Source organism: Canis aureus, chromosome 36, assembly GCF_053574225.1.
Source record: "Canis aureus isolate CA01 chromosome 36, VMU_Caureus_v.1.0, whole genome shotgun sequence".
In the NCBI taxonomy this organism is placed as follows: Eukaryota; Metazoa; Chordata; class Mammalia; order Carnivora; family Canidae; genus Canis; species Canis aureus.
In genome coordinates this window covers 23,408,122-23,423,816 of record NC_135646.1, presented here as the reverse complement: position 1 = coordinate 23,423,816, position 15,695 = coordinate 23,408,122, and the positions used below count along the sequence as shown (strand labels likewise).

The following is a 15,695-nucleotide window of genomic DNA, read 5'->3' as shown; positions in this document are numbered from 1 at the left end:
GAGAATAAAGATGTCCTTGGTAAAAGACACATCTAAACCAGATGCAGTATGGCCATCAGTGGGCTGCAGGGAATGCCATGCACATAGAAGGCTGTGTGACGGTGCCCCTAGAATTGTGCAGCCCAAGACCAGATGTCACAAAATATCACTTGCTTGATGAAATTCTCCACACCGGGCGGGGGCGGGGGGGGGGGGGTGATTAAGCAGCTAAAGCCACTTTGTGATCAGGTCATTTGGTGGCCTGTTGTTATTACATCTACACTCTTATTCTCACATTTTTGCAGATTTTTTTTTTTTTTGGATAGATGAAGTAGTCAATAGTTTAAGCAACATAATCCATAATTTCTTACAGTGAAACTATGCCAAGCAAATAGAATGCATTTTAAAAGTATTCTTTTAGTACTAGGAACTGTGCCTATAGTCTTTGTCTGCTTTGGGGTCTGAAGCATCCTACATCTTTCAAATTGCCATAAATGATCTTTTTGCAATGGAAAGAGTATGAGCTTGCCAAGTGGAGTGGAGGTTTTCTGTAGAAGCTCCTTCTGTGTTTGGCCCACAGCACTCAAGACATGTGAATTCGGCTTTCAGGGTCATTTATTATCCCATGAAAGTTAATTTGAGATATTGGAACTTTTAAATAGTATTTTTTTTTTTGTGCTGATGACCATCCATTACTGAAATTTCATTTGAAATGCAATTAATTACTTTGTCACCTTGCTAAAGGTTGATACTAATCTGTCCTCTCTTATTAGATTTGTTGACGTAGAAGCAAATGATCACAATAATGGGAAGGAAAGAGCAGAGAGCAGGGCAACCAACAGGCACTGGATTCTTACTGTTTTATTGAATGGTTCTTTTGTCAAAATGACTGCAACAGAATTCTCAGGATACCAGTATCATCACACAAACCTAAATTCATGAAGTCTTCTGCACTTGAGTCATATTTTTAAAGTTTAGCTCAGGGGCTTCTATTATTCAGCTCACTGGTGTTGAAGCAATTTTGTTGACATTTTCTGTAAGTGGATTAGGCTCACAGTCATTTGCCCAAAGCAGACAGATGGCTTCTTAACCAGAGCACCCTTGCAGGAACCTATCTTATGGTATCTTCAGAAATATAATGGGTCTGTCACAAAAGATAATGTTTGTCATTAATTTCTTTTGGTGACAGATGATTTCAGTTCATTTTTACTTTCTCATCTGCCTTAAATAAAATGGCTGTTTAACATTTCTTATTCCAATAGTGAGCAATGAATGCTTTGGTGTTTTACACTGAGCAATATTGTAAACTCTAAATTATGAACAAGAAAACCAGAATTTGCAGGGGAGAGGATGACACATCCTTGGGTCTCCCAAGGAAAATTGCCCCATCAATGGAATTATTACTCTTTTAATTTTAATCATTGTGGGCTTTTTCACAGGTTATCAATCCTAAATTTTATTCTCGGTAACTGTTTATTCCCTCCATTTTATCAACTTGTCTTTTTTTAAGTTTCAAAGATTTTTGTTTCCTCTCATTTTGTAACGTGGAGTACAGTAGACATCTATAACATTGTCATTATTAATAGCATTTACTGAAACTTTAGAATTTTCTGTTTATAGAATAATTTTAGTAGCTAACCATCAGTAGGATTTGCCACATATTATTCTAAAGAATTCACACGTATTATCTCTCTTAATCTTGCAATAAGTCCAGAGATGAGTACGATTTTTGAAGCCATTTTATGGATGAAGAAACTGAGGCACCATGTGACCCTGGTCAAGGTCAAAAGCTGATAAGTGGTGGAGCCCAGGATTTGAATCTAGGTAGTCTGACAGCACTACCTGGAGTGTTGTAGTCACATTATACACGTAGTCACATTGTACACTGACCTACAGAAGAGCAATATGGTTACAATTCAAAGCCTCTGGGCCAAATTGTTATTATATGAACAAAATATGAAATCCTTAGAGTCCTTTGTATTTTTTATGACTTCTAGAATTCTGGCTCTGCTCCCCAGTTTGTGTGTGCTGCCATCTTGGTCGGCCAATATGGGAGGTTTTTAGGAGCTTGTGGATACTGCAAGGAGAATCAGAATCCCAGGGTTCTGTGAACTACAAGTCCTCACATTAATGACATCCTTTAAAATGTTCAGCTGGTGCCTGTAATGAATTCAATTCAATTCTATAATCATCATTTTGGATCTGATCTATTGGGGCTTATGATATCTTTAAAAGGAAAACCAATCATCTTCTCCACGCTTCTCCCCCTCATCAATCTTCTACCATTGCTTTTGTATTTCACTTTTCTGAAAATTGAACTCAGATCAAAATCATTAAATTCTTTTAAACTCTGAACCCACATTTAAGGCAAAAATTGTAAATTAAAGTATCACACAAAGGAGGTATTTATGTATGGGATATTCAGGGGGTTTTATCAAAGGATATAAAAAGGACTTTATTTATTCATGAGAGACACACAGAGAGAGGCAGAGACATAGGGAGAGGGAGAAGCAGGCTCCCCATGGGGAGCCCCATGCGGGACTCAATCCCAGGACTCTGGGGTCACGACGTGAGCGGAAGGCAGTTGCTCAACCACTGAGCCACCCAGGCATCCCTCAAAGGATTTTTTCTTCTTTAAGCCAAATAGAACTTATGCTATTTTTTCTTCTCTCCATTTCTACGATCTATTAGGTGACATGTGCAGCATATTGTGTAATGCAACTAAATGCAAAGAAAAATAACACACTGAAGAAAAAGCAACTGTTGCTCTGGGGAGCAGGCTGTATTAGTTATTTCCTTCATGCTTCTTTCCTGTGTGAGCCTGGGCACTATAGTCACTTAGCTTTCCTTAGTCCATTTCTTCACCTGTAAAGTCGATAAAAATCATGCCTGATTCTCAAATAACTCAAAAATATGAGATAATTGCTAAGAACTCTTGCTTAGCAGAAAAAGACACTGTCACTAAATAATACTTTATGCATATTTTCCACTATCATTTTCTCTTCAGTATAAATTTAAAGGAAACAAAATACATTCTAAGTAGGTAAAATATAAGGACAAATGGGCTGCATTTGGCCCTTTGGTGCTGTGCCACAAAGGCAGTAACCTTCCAGCGCGTTCTCCCATAGTACCTCTATCTGTATCAGTAAGACTGTAGGAGGACTGAGGACTCAAGGCAAGCATCACAAGATCCTTATATCATATTTCACTGATTATAAGATGCCAAAAAAAGATGAAGATGCTTTTCTGTCTTCCAAATTGTTGCTCATTTGTCACTTGGACAGGAGAGCCTTGCCCGACCCCCTAGACTACATGTTCTCACCACATCACATTCCTTTAAGCACATGGCACAACTTGTGGTTAGGCATAGTTTTATTTTTGTGGTTCTTTAAAATTTATGCTTGTATCCCTAACTAGACCTCGGTTCTATGTGGGTTCAATGTGGGCATCTGTGCTCACCATCTTACCTGGAGTCCAGCCCTGTAGTTCTTAACGAGGGCAGTACTGCCCTCTAGAGGGCACTTTGGAAGATTGTGGAGGTGATGGAAGAATTCTCTAGGGACAGTTAGTGGAAACAGCCAGGAATGCTGGATTTTTTTTATTATTTTTGACAAGTCATGGCATCCCACAGTGGCCTGAGGAGTAGAAGCTGATATTATAAATTACACAAAAAAATCTTTTGAGATACCTTTGAAGACTTGGCAGCTTCGGTGGGGTGTGTGGATATTCATTTCCTCACTTGTGGGATTATCTATCACACTTTTTTCTCCATGGTGAGAATCTGTACTTGTCTTGGCATGTTATCCCTATCTTAATTAAGGTTATTTCCTTTCTTCTTTTATTATATGCAAATAAGTGTGGCCTGTTGCCATTATTTGTTTTCATATTAGTGTCTATCTGGTACAACTGCATTGTCATTTTTCTGTCTTCTTTGTGTGTGTGGAATGGCATCTGATCTCTTTATTTCTCTTTTGAATTTAAGCGAATTCATATTAAGTACAGGCCACTGCCTACTTCATTGTGGTTTCTTGTGTGACTGCCTGGGCATTCACATGTTGCAAAATACATGTTATTTTGTTTTAGATTACCATTCCTTTATTTCTCTTTAACAGTATAGTTAGGATACTGTATTTACTTAATTTTTAATATATATAATCAGCTTATATTATTTTTGACTTTTATTTACGGATCCTAAAGGGAGCCTTACAAAATATTTTTTTAAAGGGCCTCAGTTTTTTTTTTTTTTTTTTTTTTTTTTTTAAAGGGCCTCAGTTTTGATAGGGTTGAGAACCACAGGTCAAGACAAAGTCTGGTATATGGAATCCGTTGAGTAAATATTTGCTTGATGAATAGATAGATGAGTAAAGCAAAAATGAAGACCTAAATTCTCATGATAACTAAAGGAAACCACCACTGTTCCTAAACCAAAGAAGGATGTAGGTATGTCTTGGTTCATACATATATACCTCAGAACAATATATAACAGGGACAACAAATGGGATTTGGAAATATTAAATTCTATACTTATTTATTTATTTATTTTTAAAGATTTTATTTATTTATTCATGAGAGATACAGAGAGAGAGAGAGGCAGAGACATAGGCAGAGGGAGAGGCAGGCTGCCTGTGGGGATCCCCATGTGGGACTCCCAGGGTCCTGAGATCATGACCTGAGGCAAAGGCAGACGCTCAACCACTGAGCCACCCAGATGTCCCAAATTCTATACATTTTTAAAAAAGATTTTATTTTTAAGTAATCTCTATACCCAACGTGGGGCTCAAACTTACAACCCTGAGATTAAGAGTTGCATGCTCCATGGACTGAGCCAGTCAGGTGCCCCAATACTTCTTTTTAAGCTCTGGTCAAGAAGTGTATCTCGCTGTAATAGGTTTTATTAATTAATGCGATCTTACCCATCACTAATGGTATCTGTTGTCAGCACTGTTGTTACTGGATTGTTATTAATATTATTATTATTTTTCAGCTTTATTGAGATATAATTAATATATAACATTGTGTAAGTTTAAGGAATATATATATATATAAAGGTATATATATGTGTGTATATATATATTTCTTTACCATAGAAAGTTAGTTAACACATTCATCACTTCATAAGATTGCCTTCTTTTTTGCAGTGAGAATGTTTAAGATCTACTTTCTTAGCACCTTCCAAGTGTACAATACAGTATTATTAACTATAGTCACCATGCTGTACATTAAATTTCCAGAACTTACTCATCTTGTAATTGAAAGTTTGTACCTTTTGACCAGCTTCACCCATTTTCCCTTTCCCTTGCCCCTGGCAACCATTAAACTATGGTTGTTTCTATGAATTCTGTCTTTTTGGATTACACGTAAAATAGATCATCTAGTATTTGTCTTTCTCTGACTTATTTCATTTAGTATAATGCCCTTTAAATGCATCCATGTTGTTGAAAATGGCAAGATTACCTTCTTTCTCAAGGCTGAATAATATTGCATTATATATATAATATATAATATTCATGAGAATATTATATATATAATGCATCTTTTAAAATGTTATTGGATGCTACACATATTATATAGGTATATGTTAAAGATGTATGTATATATATTAAAGAAGATGGCTAGATATATGTATACATATATATTTATCTATTCATTTGTTTGATGGACACTTAAATTGTTTCCCTGTCTTGGCTATTATAAATAATGCTGTAATGTACATGGTGACGTGAATATATCTTCAAGATCCTGATTTCAGGGGATCCCTGGGTGGTGCAGCGGTTTAGCGCCTGCCTTTGGCCCAGGGCGCGATCCTGGAGACCCGGGATCGAGTCCCACGTCGGGCTCCCAGTGCATGGAGCCTGCTTCTCCCTCTGCCTGTGTCTCTGCCTCTCTCTCTCTCTCTCTCTGTGTGTGTGTATGTGTGACTATCATAAATAAATTTAAAAAAAATTTTAAAAAAAGGAAAAAAAAAGATCCTGATTTCATTGCCTTTGGATATATACCTGGGAGTGGAATTGTTGGATTGTATAGTAGTTCTATTTTTAATATTTTTGAGGAATCTCCATACTGTTTTACCCAATGGCTGCACCAATTTACATTTCCAGCAATAACAAAGGTGCCCTTTTCTCTACATCTTTGCCAGTGCTGGTTATCGCTTGTCTTTTTAATAATAGTCATTCTGACAGCTGTAAGGTGGTTTTGATTTGCATTTCCCTGATGATTAAGGATGTTGAGCACTTTTTCATGTACCCATTGGCCATTTGTATGCCTTGTTTGGAAAAATATTTATTTAGGCCTTTTGCCCATTTTTAATTGTATTTGTTATTTTTTGTCATTGAGCTGTTAAATATTTTGAGTTGTTATATATACATGTATATATATTAAGTCGCTTATGTATTTTGGATATCAACCTCTTATTAGATGGCTTGCAAATATTTTCTCTCATTCAGTAGATTGCCTTTCATCTTGTTGATGGTTTCTCTTGCTGTGAAGAAGCTTTTTAGTTTGATATAGTCCCATTTATTTATTTTGGCTCTAGTTTATGCTTTTGATGCTATACTATCTCAATTACTGTAGTTTTGTAGTATATTTTAAAATCAGGAAGTGTGATGCCTCCAGCTTTGTTCTTCTTTTTCATGATTACTTTGGCTATTTTCAGTCTTTTGTGGTTACATACGAATTTGAGAATTGTATTTTACTTTCTGTGAAAAACGCGAGTAGAATTTTGATAGCGATTGCATTGAATCTATAGATGACGTTGGGTAGCATGCATATTATAATATTAATTCTTCTGATCCATAAACATGAGATATCTTTCCATTCATTTGTGTCTTCTTCAATTTCTTTTATCAGTATCTTGTAGCTTTCAGTATGTAGATCTTTCACCTTCTTGGTTAAATTTAAGTATTTTATTGTTTTTGATGTTATTGTAAATTGGATTGTTTTCTTTATTTCTTTTTCTGATCATTTATTGTAACTGATAAACACAACTGATTTTTGTATGTTGATTTTGTATCCTGCAACTTTACCCAATCCATTTATTAGTTCTAACAGTTATTTGGTGTAGTCTTTAGGGCTTTCCATATATAAGATTAGGTCATCTGTAATTAGAGACAGTTTTACTATTCTCTTTCTGATTTAGATACTCTTTCTTTCTCTCTCTTTATTTATCTCCCTTCCTTCCTTCCTTCCTTCCTTCCTTCCTTCCTTCTTCCTTCTTTCCTTCTTAACTGCTCTGGCTAGGATTTACAGTACTATGGTGAATAAAAATAGTGGGAATGGGCATCCTATCTTGTTCCTCATCTTATAAGAAAAGCTTTCAACCTTTCACCATTGACTGTGATGTTACTTGTGGTCTTGTCATATGTGGCCTGAATTATGTTGAGGTATGTTCCTTCTATACTGTTTGTTGAGTTTTTATCATGAAAGGATGTTGAATTTTGTCAAATGACTTTATGCATCTACTGAGATGATCATGATTTTTATCTTCATTCTATTACTATGATGTAATTATAATTATTAGTGAGTAGTATTTAAATAATGTTAAACTACTTCACTTGTATATATACTAAACAACACAAAGATGGTTTCTTCCATATTAAAAACTATTTTTTAAAAAACATGGTCAATGCAAAGGCTTTCTGCTTAAGACACAGTTAGTTACCATTTTGAAGTGAAATAAGGTTCTGTATTCCTTCAACATTCACGTTAGTCAGGATTTCCTGATGAGAAAGCTATTGCAACAATGCAGGATGTTATTTGAAAAAGGAATGTAGAAAAAGATTTTATTTGAAAGGTCTTAAAACATAAGTTCTCAAATTTAACTTTCAAATGTAATTTTCAGTATGTTGAATTTCAACAGATTATACCTTCAAATTTTTTGTAGCCTTTTGTATAGTTGCGCTTATTAAACATGTAATTCTGTTTTATTTTGCAATGTTATCTTCTCTTTGGTATTAAATTATTCTCAAAATTTCTTGGAAATATCTTCTACATTTCATGAACTAGTCTCACTTCAGAATTAGATTCTCGGGTATTAAAAAGACTTATTCCAAAAAAAAAAAAAAAAGACTTATTCCTGTTCTGTTTCCATAGTCTTTAGAAACATTTGATTAATTGGAGTCTATAACCAATACTAAAATTAATCAGTCACAAAACTAATTTAAAAACCTGAACTTTATATAAGATTATAAACTGTAATGGGTCAGGTGAACATGTCCAATGTAGTCCCCTTTCTGTTCCTTTAAGAATGAAATAATTTGATTGCATTATGTAATAAAGATTTGAAAACAGTGTCAACTTGTTTTGAGTTCAGAGTTTTAGGCAAAGAGTAACATAAAAGCTCAATTAAGCCAATGTTCTTAGATCAGAACTGTCTACAATTATTCATCCATATTTCTTGAGAACTCAGAGTTAAATCCAACTTTTTAACTGGTGAGTAGAATGTGGTTGGAATATTTGGTTGCCAAGGTATTGAAAAATAATAAATCTGTTGATAATTAAATGGAATGGAAACTTCTATTTTGATGCAATTAAGGTATTTTGTCTATAATCTAATAGAGACACTTTTGTGCCCTATAACTCTTGTTCCCATCTTGTTTACCTTCCCTACATAGCTAGGCTTTTGTTCTGGAGAGCAAGAATTCTAGGCCATCTTTGCAGAGCTTTACCCAATTATTCTAGAAATGTCACATCAAGAGAAATAATATCTGCCATGACTTCACCACCAAGTTTTTGATCTGCTATTTTAATTTCTCAAATAAAGAACATTGTAGTAGTTATTTCCACTTCTTTAGAGCAGAACATTTAACCTCTTCAGATAATACTGATATTCCCAAAAAGCATGGTTTTTGAACTAGTAAGATGGTAGTAGAGCACGACCCACCACGACATGGTTTTGTCCAACAAATGGTATCTGGAACAAATAAAGAGCTGCTAATTCCACCACGCTGTCTGTGGCTGACTTTTACTGCAGTATTGTTCATAGCTATTGACATTAGCTGTAGGTGTGGACTCTTACATGAAAGTATATCAGGAGAATCAATCTGCCATTGAATATGTGCTGAAAAATACATTCGAGTCTGCCTGGAGACAGAGCTACATTTGTTTATGTGTATAGGTCTGTATATGTGAGGGTATATCCATTCCCAGAGTCTCAGTTAGCTTCTTTAAATATTTGTGGTGTGCCCTGAACAACCCACGCATTTCCTTCACACGTGACAAGGACACCAGTCATGACACTAGTCCTGCTCTTTTATGCACTAATAATACAAGGGATAGTGCAGTTCATGGGAAAAATGGGTGTGAGGGAGTCGTGGATGTCTTTTGTAAGTGACTCTGCCAGATTGTAGTCAAAATTACCTTTGAACAATGATGGACAGGGAGGGAGCTGCTTTTCTTAGTAGAGGAATTATAAAAATCTTGAATGTCTTTTGATAGATTGTTCAATAAGTTTTCAATAAATGTTAGCTTCTGTGTAGGTTGTGATAGTATTTTATTGTCAGCAATAAAGTTAGTAATAAAACTTGTGATATATTGTACAGCAACCCCATTTACAGTCTAAATTGCATCAGATATTTCTTGATTTCTAGATAATGTATTTTAATTGCAATCTAATGCAGTTGCAAGGATTTGATTATGACTACTTAATCTCTCTTTTTAAAAAATTCATTAATCATCACTGATTTTTAGATTCAAAATATCTATAGTGACCTCTCTGGTTTTCTGTGATGTCAAGAGTTACTCTTTAAATGTGCTGGGATTTCCATGGATTCTTAATTTTGGAAGCCAAATTGTGGTGACTGAGTTGGTGGCCATTGGCCTTGAGACTTTTGATAGTCCTGTTGTCCCATCAGCGTCAGTCTGCCTGAAATGCCCTCTATTACATTTGCTTTTCTTTGGGTTAAAGCAGTCCTCATTTTTTTTTTTTTTCTGAAGCATCCCTAACATCAGTGGAGAGAAATTACAAATTGCCATGAGATTGCTAGAATATCGAAACGTTGGCAGCAGCTTGACATTTCTTACAAGTCAAGTGTCAATGATCACATCGTACATTAATTTTACATTCTAGGCCATAACAATCCCACAGATATTTTAATATCCAAGAAGTGTTTCAATTTATATAATACCAACTAAAATTCTCTTCTCTTCTTCTCTTCCAAGACCTCTATTTGAGGAGAATTTTTGAGCATATTCTTTAGAAATGCCTGTTAGAATTCTCCTTAAATACACACTATACACTAATCCCTTTAAAATGATTAGCTAATCTGAATACCTGATACGTCTTGTAGGAAATGATATATAGGACAAAGATGTTTGACAGAGGAGATACCATATAAGCTGGCTTGTTAGGAGTTTGAGAAGGAATATAGCAGAGAAGAGAGAGGGGTGCTCGTTGGCCAGGGGAAGTTGCTGCACATAAAATGGGAGAAAGCACTAGAAAGGAGTACCAGCATGGGGGTCATTAACAATAAACTTCACTCTTTTGCCTACTGTGAGTCTTTCCTGGTTCTTATATCCTAATAGGGAGGACTCAAGGAGTGGGTTCCTTGAGCCACAGAACAGAAAGATGACCTTTTATTCTTGCCTCTTTAAAAAACAGAAAACAAAATTTTCACATAGGTGCTTCGATATAAAATGTAAAAACTCAAAGGTAAAATTAGTCTTTCATCTGTTTTCTTCTATTAGCTAACAATTGAGTTTCTCTTTCAATTTCTTTTCTGCCTGTACCATTCAGCCAGGACGTGTTGTCTCCTGGCTATCAGGAGATGATATAGTTGTGTTTTTGTGCTCTGGCACAAACTGTTTTCTCCAATTGGCCATTGTTTTCTGGAGAGACTGACTTCTGTGTACCAGAACTGGTGCAGTCTGGCATTTGGGCCTGGATGCCACCTCTCAGAACTGACGAGATGACATTTTGGCTGATTAATTAGATATGTTTCATAACCCGCTGCAGGGAAAGGGATATGAGAGCATTACATATTAGTGGCATCAAGCTTGATATTTTTGCATGTTTCGCTCTTGCAGTTAGGGAAGATGCCAACTTTGCTTCTGTTCCAATTTTAAAATGCTTAAGGAAACCTTCAAAACTAAAAGGAAAGCAATCTCTTAAAAGTAACACTGAAAATGAGTGTAGATATGATCTTTTTATTAATGCAGTTTGGTTTTTAAAGGAATCTTTCAATTTGTACAGTAGCAATATACCTATCTCTGTCAAACAGACTCTTGCAGCTGCATTTAAAACAGATTAGTACAGTTTATATGTTAACCTATGTACAGTGCCAAGATACTCATTGTAATAGACTGTGATACCTGCTTTTTGCATCATCTTATAGCAGAGTTTATTTGTGATTATTTAAATTACACACAACTCTTCAACATATTTTCTTTAATCTTTAAAACTGTGAGGAAGGCAGAAGGTTATTTTCATGTTTACAGAATAGCAAATGGCCCAGGGAGAAATTGCTGGAGCAAAGAACAAAACTAAGATAGTCTGACTTGGGTCCCTGCCAGCGTGTCCTTGGTGTACCTGGTCTTCCTAACTCTAGATACCACCTCTGAGTTCTCTCAAACTGTGCCACGTGAGCAATGATTATCTTTATATCTGTGTTGTTTTCATGGGTAACAATGAATGGGAGGCTTTAATGTGCTTTGTAGAGAGCGCACGATTTTCCTGGAAGAGATGCCATATCATGTGGTATTTAAGACTACAGACTCTGGAGCCAACTGTTGGACTTTTCTTAAACCCCAGCTCTACCACTCTGCAGCTGCATGACTCTGGGAAAGGTGACCGCCCTGGACCTTAGCTCTTTTTTTTTAAATTTTAATCAGTAAATCGAGAATAGGAAAAGTGCCTGTATCTTCATTGGGTTGCTGTGACAGTTGAATGAATGAATATATGTAAAGCACAAAAAAAAAAAAGACTCCCTGGGCAGAGTAAGCACTTTATGTGTACTATCATTATTAAAGCATTGCATTTTTACAGAGTGAATGTGACTTTGTTTTTCAGTGTCCAGAGGGGACTCATTACGTCTGCACTGTTCAGAACTGACTCCCCAAATTCTGCTGGCATAGTGAATATTTTTCCCTTGAAAGATCCATCTCTATCTGACAGAGTGTTCATTTCTTAGTCTTTAGTCTTAGTCTAAATTATAAACATGGTGTAGGAAGTAGAGCAGTGAATCGAAGTAGAGCATTGGGACTTTAGTCCCAGCTGAGTCATTTACCAGCTGTGACCTTGGGTCAGTCGCTAAACGTCATCAGGCTCTGCCTCTTTTCTCCTCGAGAGAAGGCTAGACGATAAAACTTCCAAATCTACTTATAAAATCCCTTTTCTGTGATTGAGGTGATGGGGGTAAGTATACTTTAACGAAATGTTAGGCAAACCCATCCTGATGCATCCCGCTTAGTTAAAGCCTATTATCAGAGGATTTAGCTGTTATTACGTAGGTAGGATTGGCAAGTACATGAGTAGGTTTTGAGGAATGAAATATTCTAAGGCATTTTTTTTTCCTAAGGCATTTTTTTAACACAAATTTCCTCAGAGGCAAAACCATTTATCAAATTAAATAGTGTATCATGGAGCACATTGGATAAAATAGGTGACTTATCCTTTTGCTGAGTCTCTGCTTTGTGGAGGAACTCTCCAGCAATCAGTGTAAACCCCACATCCTGCACATTGTCCTCTGCAGTTTGGGGTTCCTTTACCACTGCAGTGAGAATGGAGAAGGGAGAGAAGAAGGACTCTCTCCTCTTCTGTCTGTGCTAGGGAGGAACAGGTTCTGGTTGCCCCACACTTGGTCCTTTGGGCCCCAGGGCTGGTATCAGCTTATATACTTCACCATTTTTTTAAAAAAAAATATTTTATTTACTTATTGGAGAGAGAGAGAGACAGAGAGAATGAGAATGGAGGAGGGGCAGAGGGAGAAAAAGAGAGAGAAATAGACTTCCTGCTGAGTAGGGAGCCTGACCCAGGGCTCCATCCCAGGACCCTGGGATCATGACCTGAGCCAAAGGCAGATGCTTAACCAACTGAACCACCCAGGCACTACATACTTGATCATTATTAATGAAGAACTAAAATAAGGAATAAAAATAAGGAGAAAAAAATCTTCCTCAAGCACTGATGTTACTGACAGCTGATGATTTCCTGTGATCCTCATATGCTTTTTGTTTTGATTGAGCCTCTAGAGCCTCTTTTTCTCCATCAGCCAGATGGGAACATTGTCTTTAGGGTGATGGAAAAGACAGAAGGAATGTGGGTAATAATAGTTTATTAAAAGGCAGATTGCAAGGGTAACCCAGTATATAAAACCCCAGCTTACCAAGCATAACAGTGTGTGATTTACTTTACAGAAGATGTTTTACTTTTTAAGTTCCTGTACACTGAGTGGCTGATTTAATTTTCAGTTCTTTGAAGGACTTCTCCTTCTTCCTTCTTCTTCTCTTCTTTCCTCGTTTTCTCCCAAGCCTGGGAATGCTGGGCCTGGGTGGAACAGGAGTCGCAGCAGTGTGCAAAGTCTCAGACCAAGGTGAGGGAAGAGTGCACCATCCTGGGGAATGCAGAGAAGGGCCCCCTGAGGTTGTTTCTTACTACAGGAATCTCAAGAGGCTACCGGCAGCCACAGAGCTGATGGGGAAGGCTCAGGTTGAGGTCCTTGGCTTAAAGAGCAAAGACCCTGGACAGTGCTACTAAAGAACTTGGGGATAATCCTTGAAAAAGTGAGCTCTGAAGGTCTGGGTCCATTTTCTTACTGAGCAGCAGCACTTAATATATAGAGTGATGTCACTCAGGATATGCCTGGTCCATAACTTTCTTCTTTGGTGTATATTTCTACTGTTTGTAGGGCCAAGGAGATCTGTTGAAGAACGCCAAGAATGAAGCTGTAGAAAACATGAAGCAGATCCAGCTGGCATGCTTGTCTTGTGGACTTAGTAAAGCACCCAGCAGTGGTGCAGAAGCCAAGAGCAAACGCAGCCTGGAAGCCATAGAGGAGAAGGAGAGTGGCGAGGAGAACGGGAAGCTGTGACCCTGAGCAGTACTGAGATGCTCACCCATCCTTCCCTTTGAGGACTCTGGTTTTTCTTTCTGGTTTTCTTTCTTTAAGCTTTTTAGAAGTTCACAAAAAGATGCCCTCTATAAGGTGTTGGACATAGAGAGATATTTTCACAATGTCAGTATTTTAATGTAGTTAATTTATCTAAGTTAAAACCTTTAGTAGCAGTGTTTAAAATTCTGAGATGTATGTACATACCCATGTATGGTTGTGGGTGGGAGTGTGTGTGTATGTGTGTGTGTGAGAAGACAAAGAAAGAAGAAGGAAAGAAACAAAGAAAGAAAAAAGAAAGAAAGCAAGAGTGACAGTGAGAGAGAGAAACATTGAGAAAGATTGTGATCCTATGAAAATCTATTCTATGTTGCATTATTCATTTAGTAAGTTATTACTTTATCATTTTGGGGCAAATTTGTTAATCTGAAATTCTAAGGAGCACTTACTATAACCGGTTGCTGTGTTTAATTTTACTTCCCTACCTTTGTCATTTAATTTAGAGAGCTTAACATAGGTTATTATCAAAGGAAGCCAAATTTACCAATGCATAGATGTTTTGATAGATTAAATGTAGATTAGAAAAATTCCTAAGAATCACAGTAGAAATAAAAGTGACTAAAAGGTAAACAAGTGATCAGAATTTCTGAGATCAGCAAAATCATTTCTTCAGTTGAAAACTCTTTAAACTATTTATTAAATAAAATAACTTTTTAGAAAGTTGTTTTCTAGTTGTTTAATAAACATATATGATTTCAATGGAAAAGCTGATCATAAATGAGTTTATACCCACCCATGTGGAACTTTGAAACACAGTGAGAGCTCTGTTGTAATTAGGATTTTGATGTGACATTACTTTCAGTCATTCTTCCAAACTGGGAGCCTAGCATTCATTTTTTAAATGCACATGAGCAGTTAGGAGGCTTGTCTTTGATTAAATATAATTTATTGTACTAAATTTGAATTTAAAGACATCATTCAAACAATGCCACATTATCAGGCTGAGCTGATACAAATTCTGTGGATCAGATGACATGTTTGTGATGATTTAAGAACTAACTGATTACAAATAAGATATGGTTTTAATACATGAACAAAAACATACACACAAAAGAAGCAAACTTAATTAGGGTACATTTATAATTGCATCTAGATAATTTTTACCCTAATATCTTCATAAAGTACTTGAGTGTAATATGTTTGTTACCTCCAGAAGAACTAAATGTTCTATGGTTATGAAAATATATTTATTTAAAACATTGCTTTTATTTTGAAAAGCTTCTTAATTAATTTGATTAACAAATACGCTAGTTTTGGGGGAACCTAGGGAAGTAATTGTTGACATTTTGCAAATATAAGCATCTTCTATAGCTACCGTGTTATTTCTGACTTCTTAACACTATTATGTTCATGTTGCACATTACTGAAAGTAAAGATATGAAACAACACTTTTATTGTTTTCTTTTATTGTCACTTCATTGAAAAGACAAAAAAATAATGAAAATAATGAAATATAATGATATCATATTAAAAATGTCTCAAAGGGTATGGTATTTCCATGGACCAAATATGATGAAATATCTCCTTGGGTTTCAAACGGGGAATTTGGGGAGACACATGAGCTCATTGTAAGACAGGTTTCCAATGGTGCTATGATCACCTAAAAAAACTTCTTTA

At 36.1% G+C, this 15,695-nt stretch overlaps 1 protein-coding gene across 2 annotated transcripts in view; it reads left to right on the top strand.

Annotated features, from left to right (window-relative positions):
• PLCL1 (phospholipase C like 1 (inactive)) overlaps window positions 1–15,466 on the top strand; it is a 326,629-nt gene extending 311,163 nt beyond the window's left edge. For both annotated transcript variants that reach the window (XM_077885646.1, XM_077885647.1), the window contains exon 6: window positions 13,818–15,466. In XM_077885646.1, coding sequence (XP_077741772.1) covers window positions 13,818–14,000 — 183 coding nt within the window. In that variant the 3' untranslated portion in view covers window positions 14,001–15,466. The remainder of the gene's footprint in view (window positions 1–13,817) is intronic.
• Window positions 15,467–15,695: the final 229 nt, after the last annotated feature.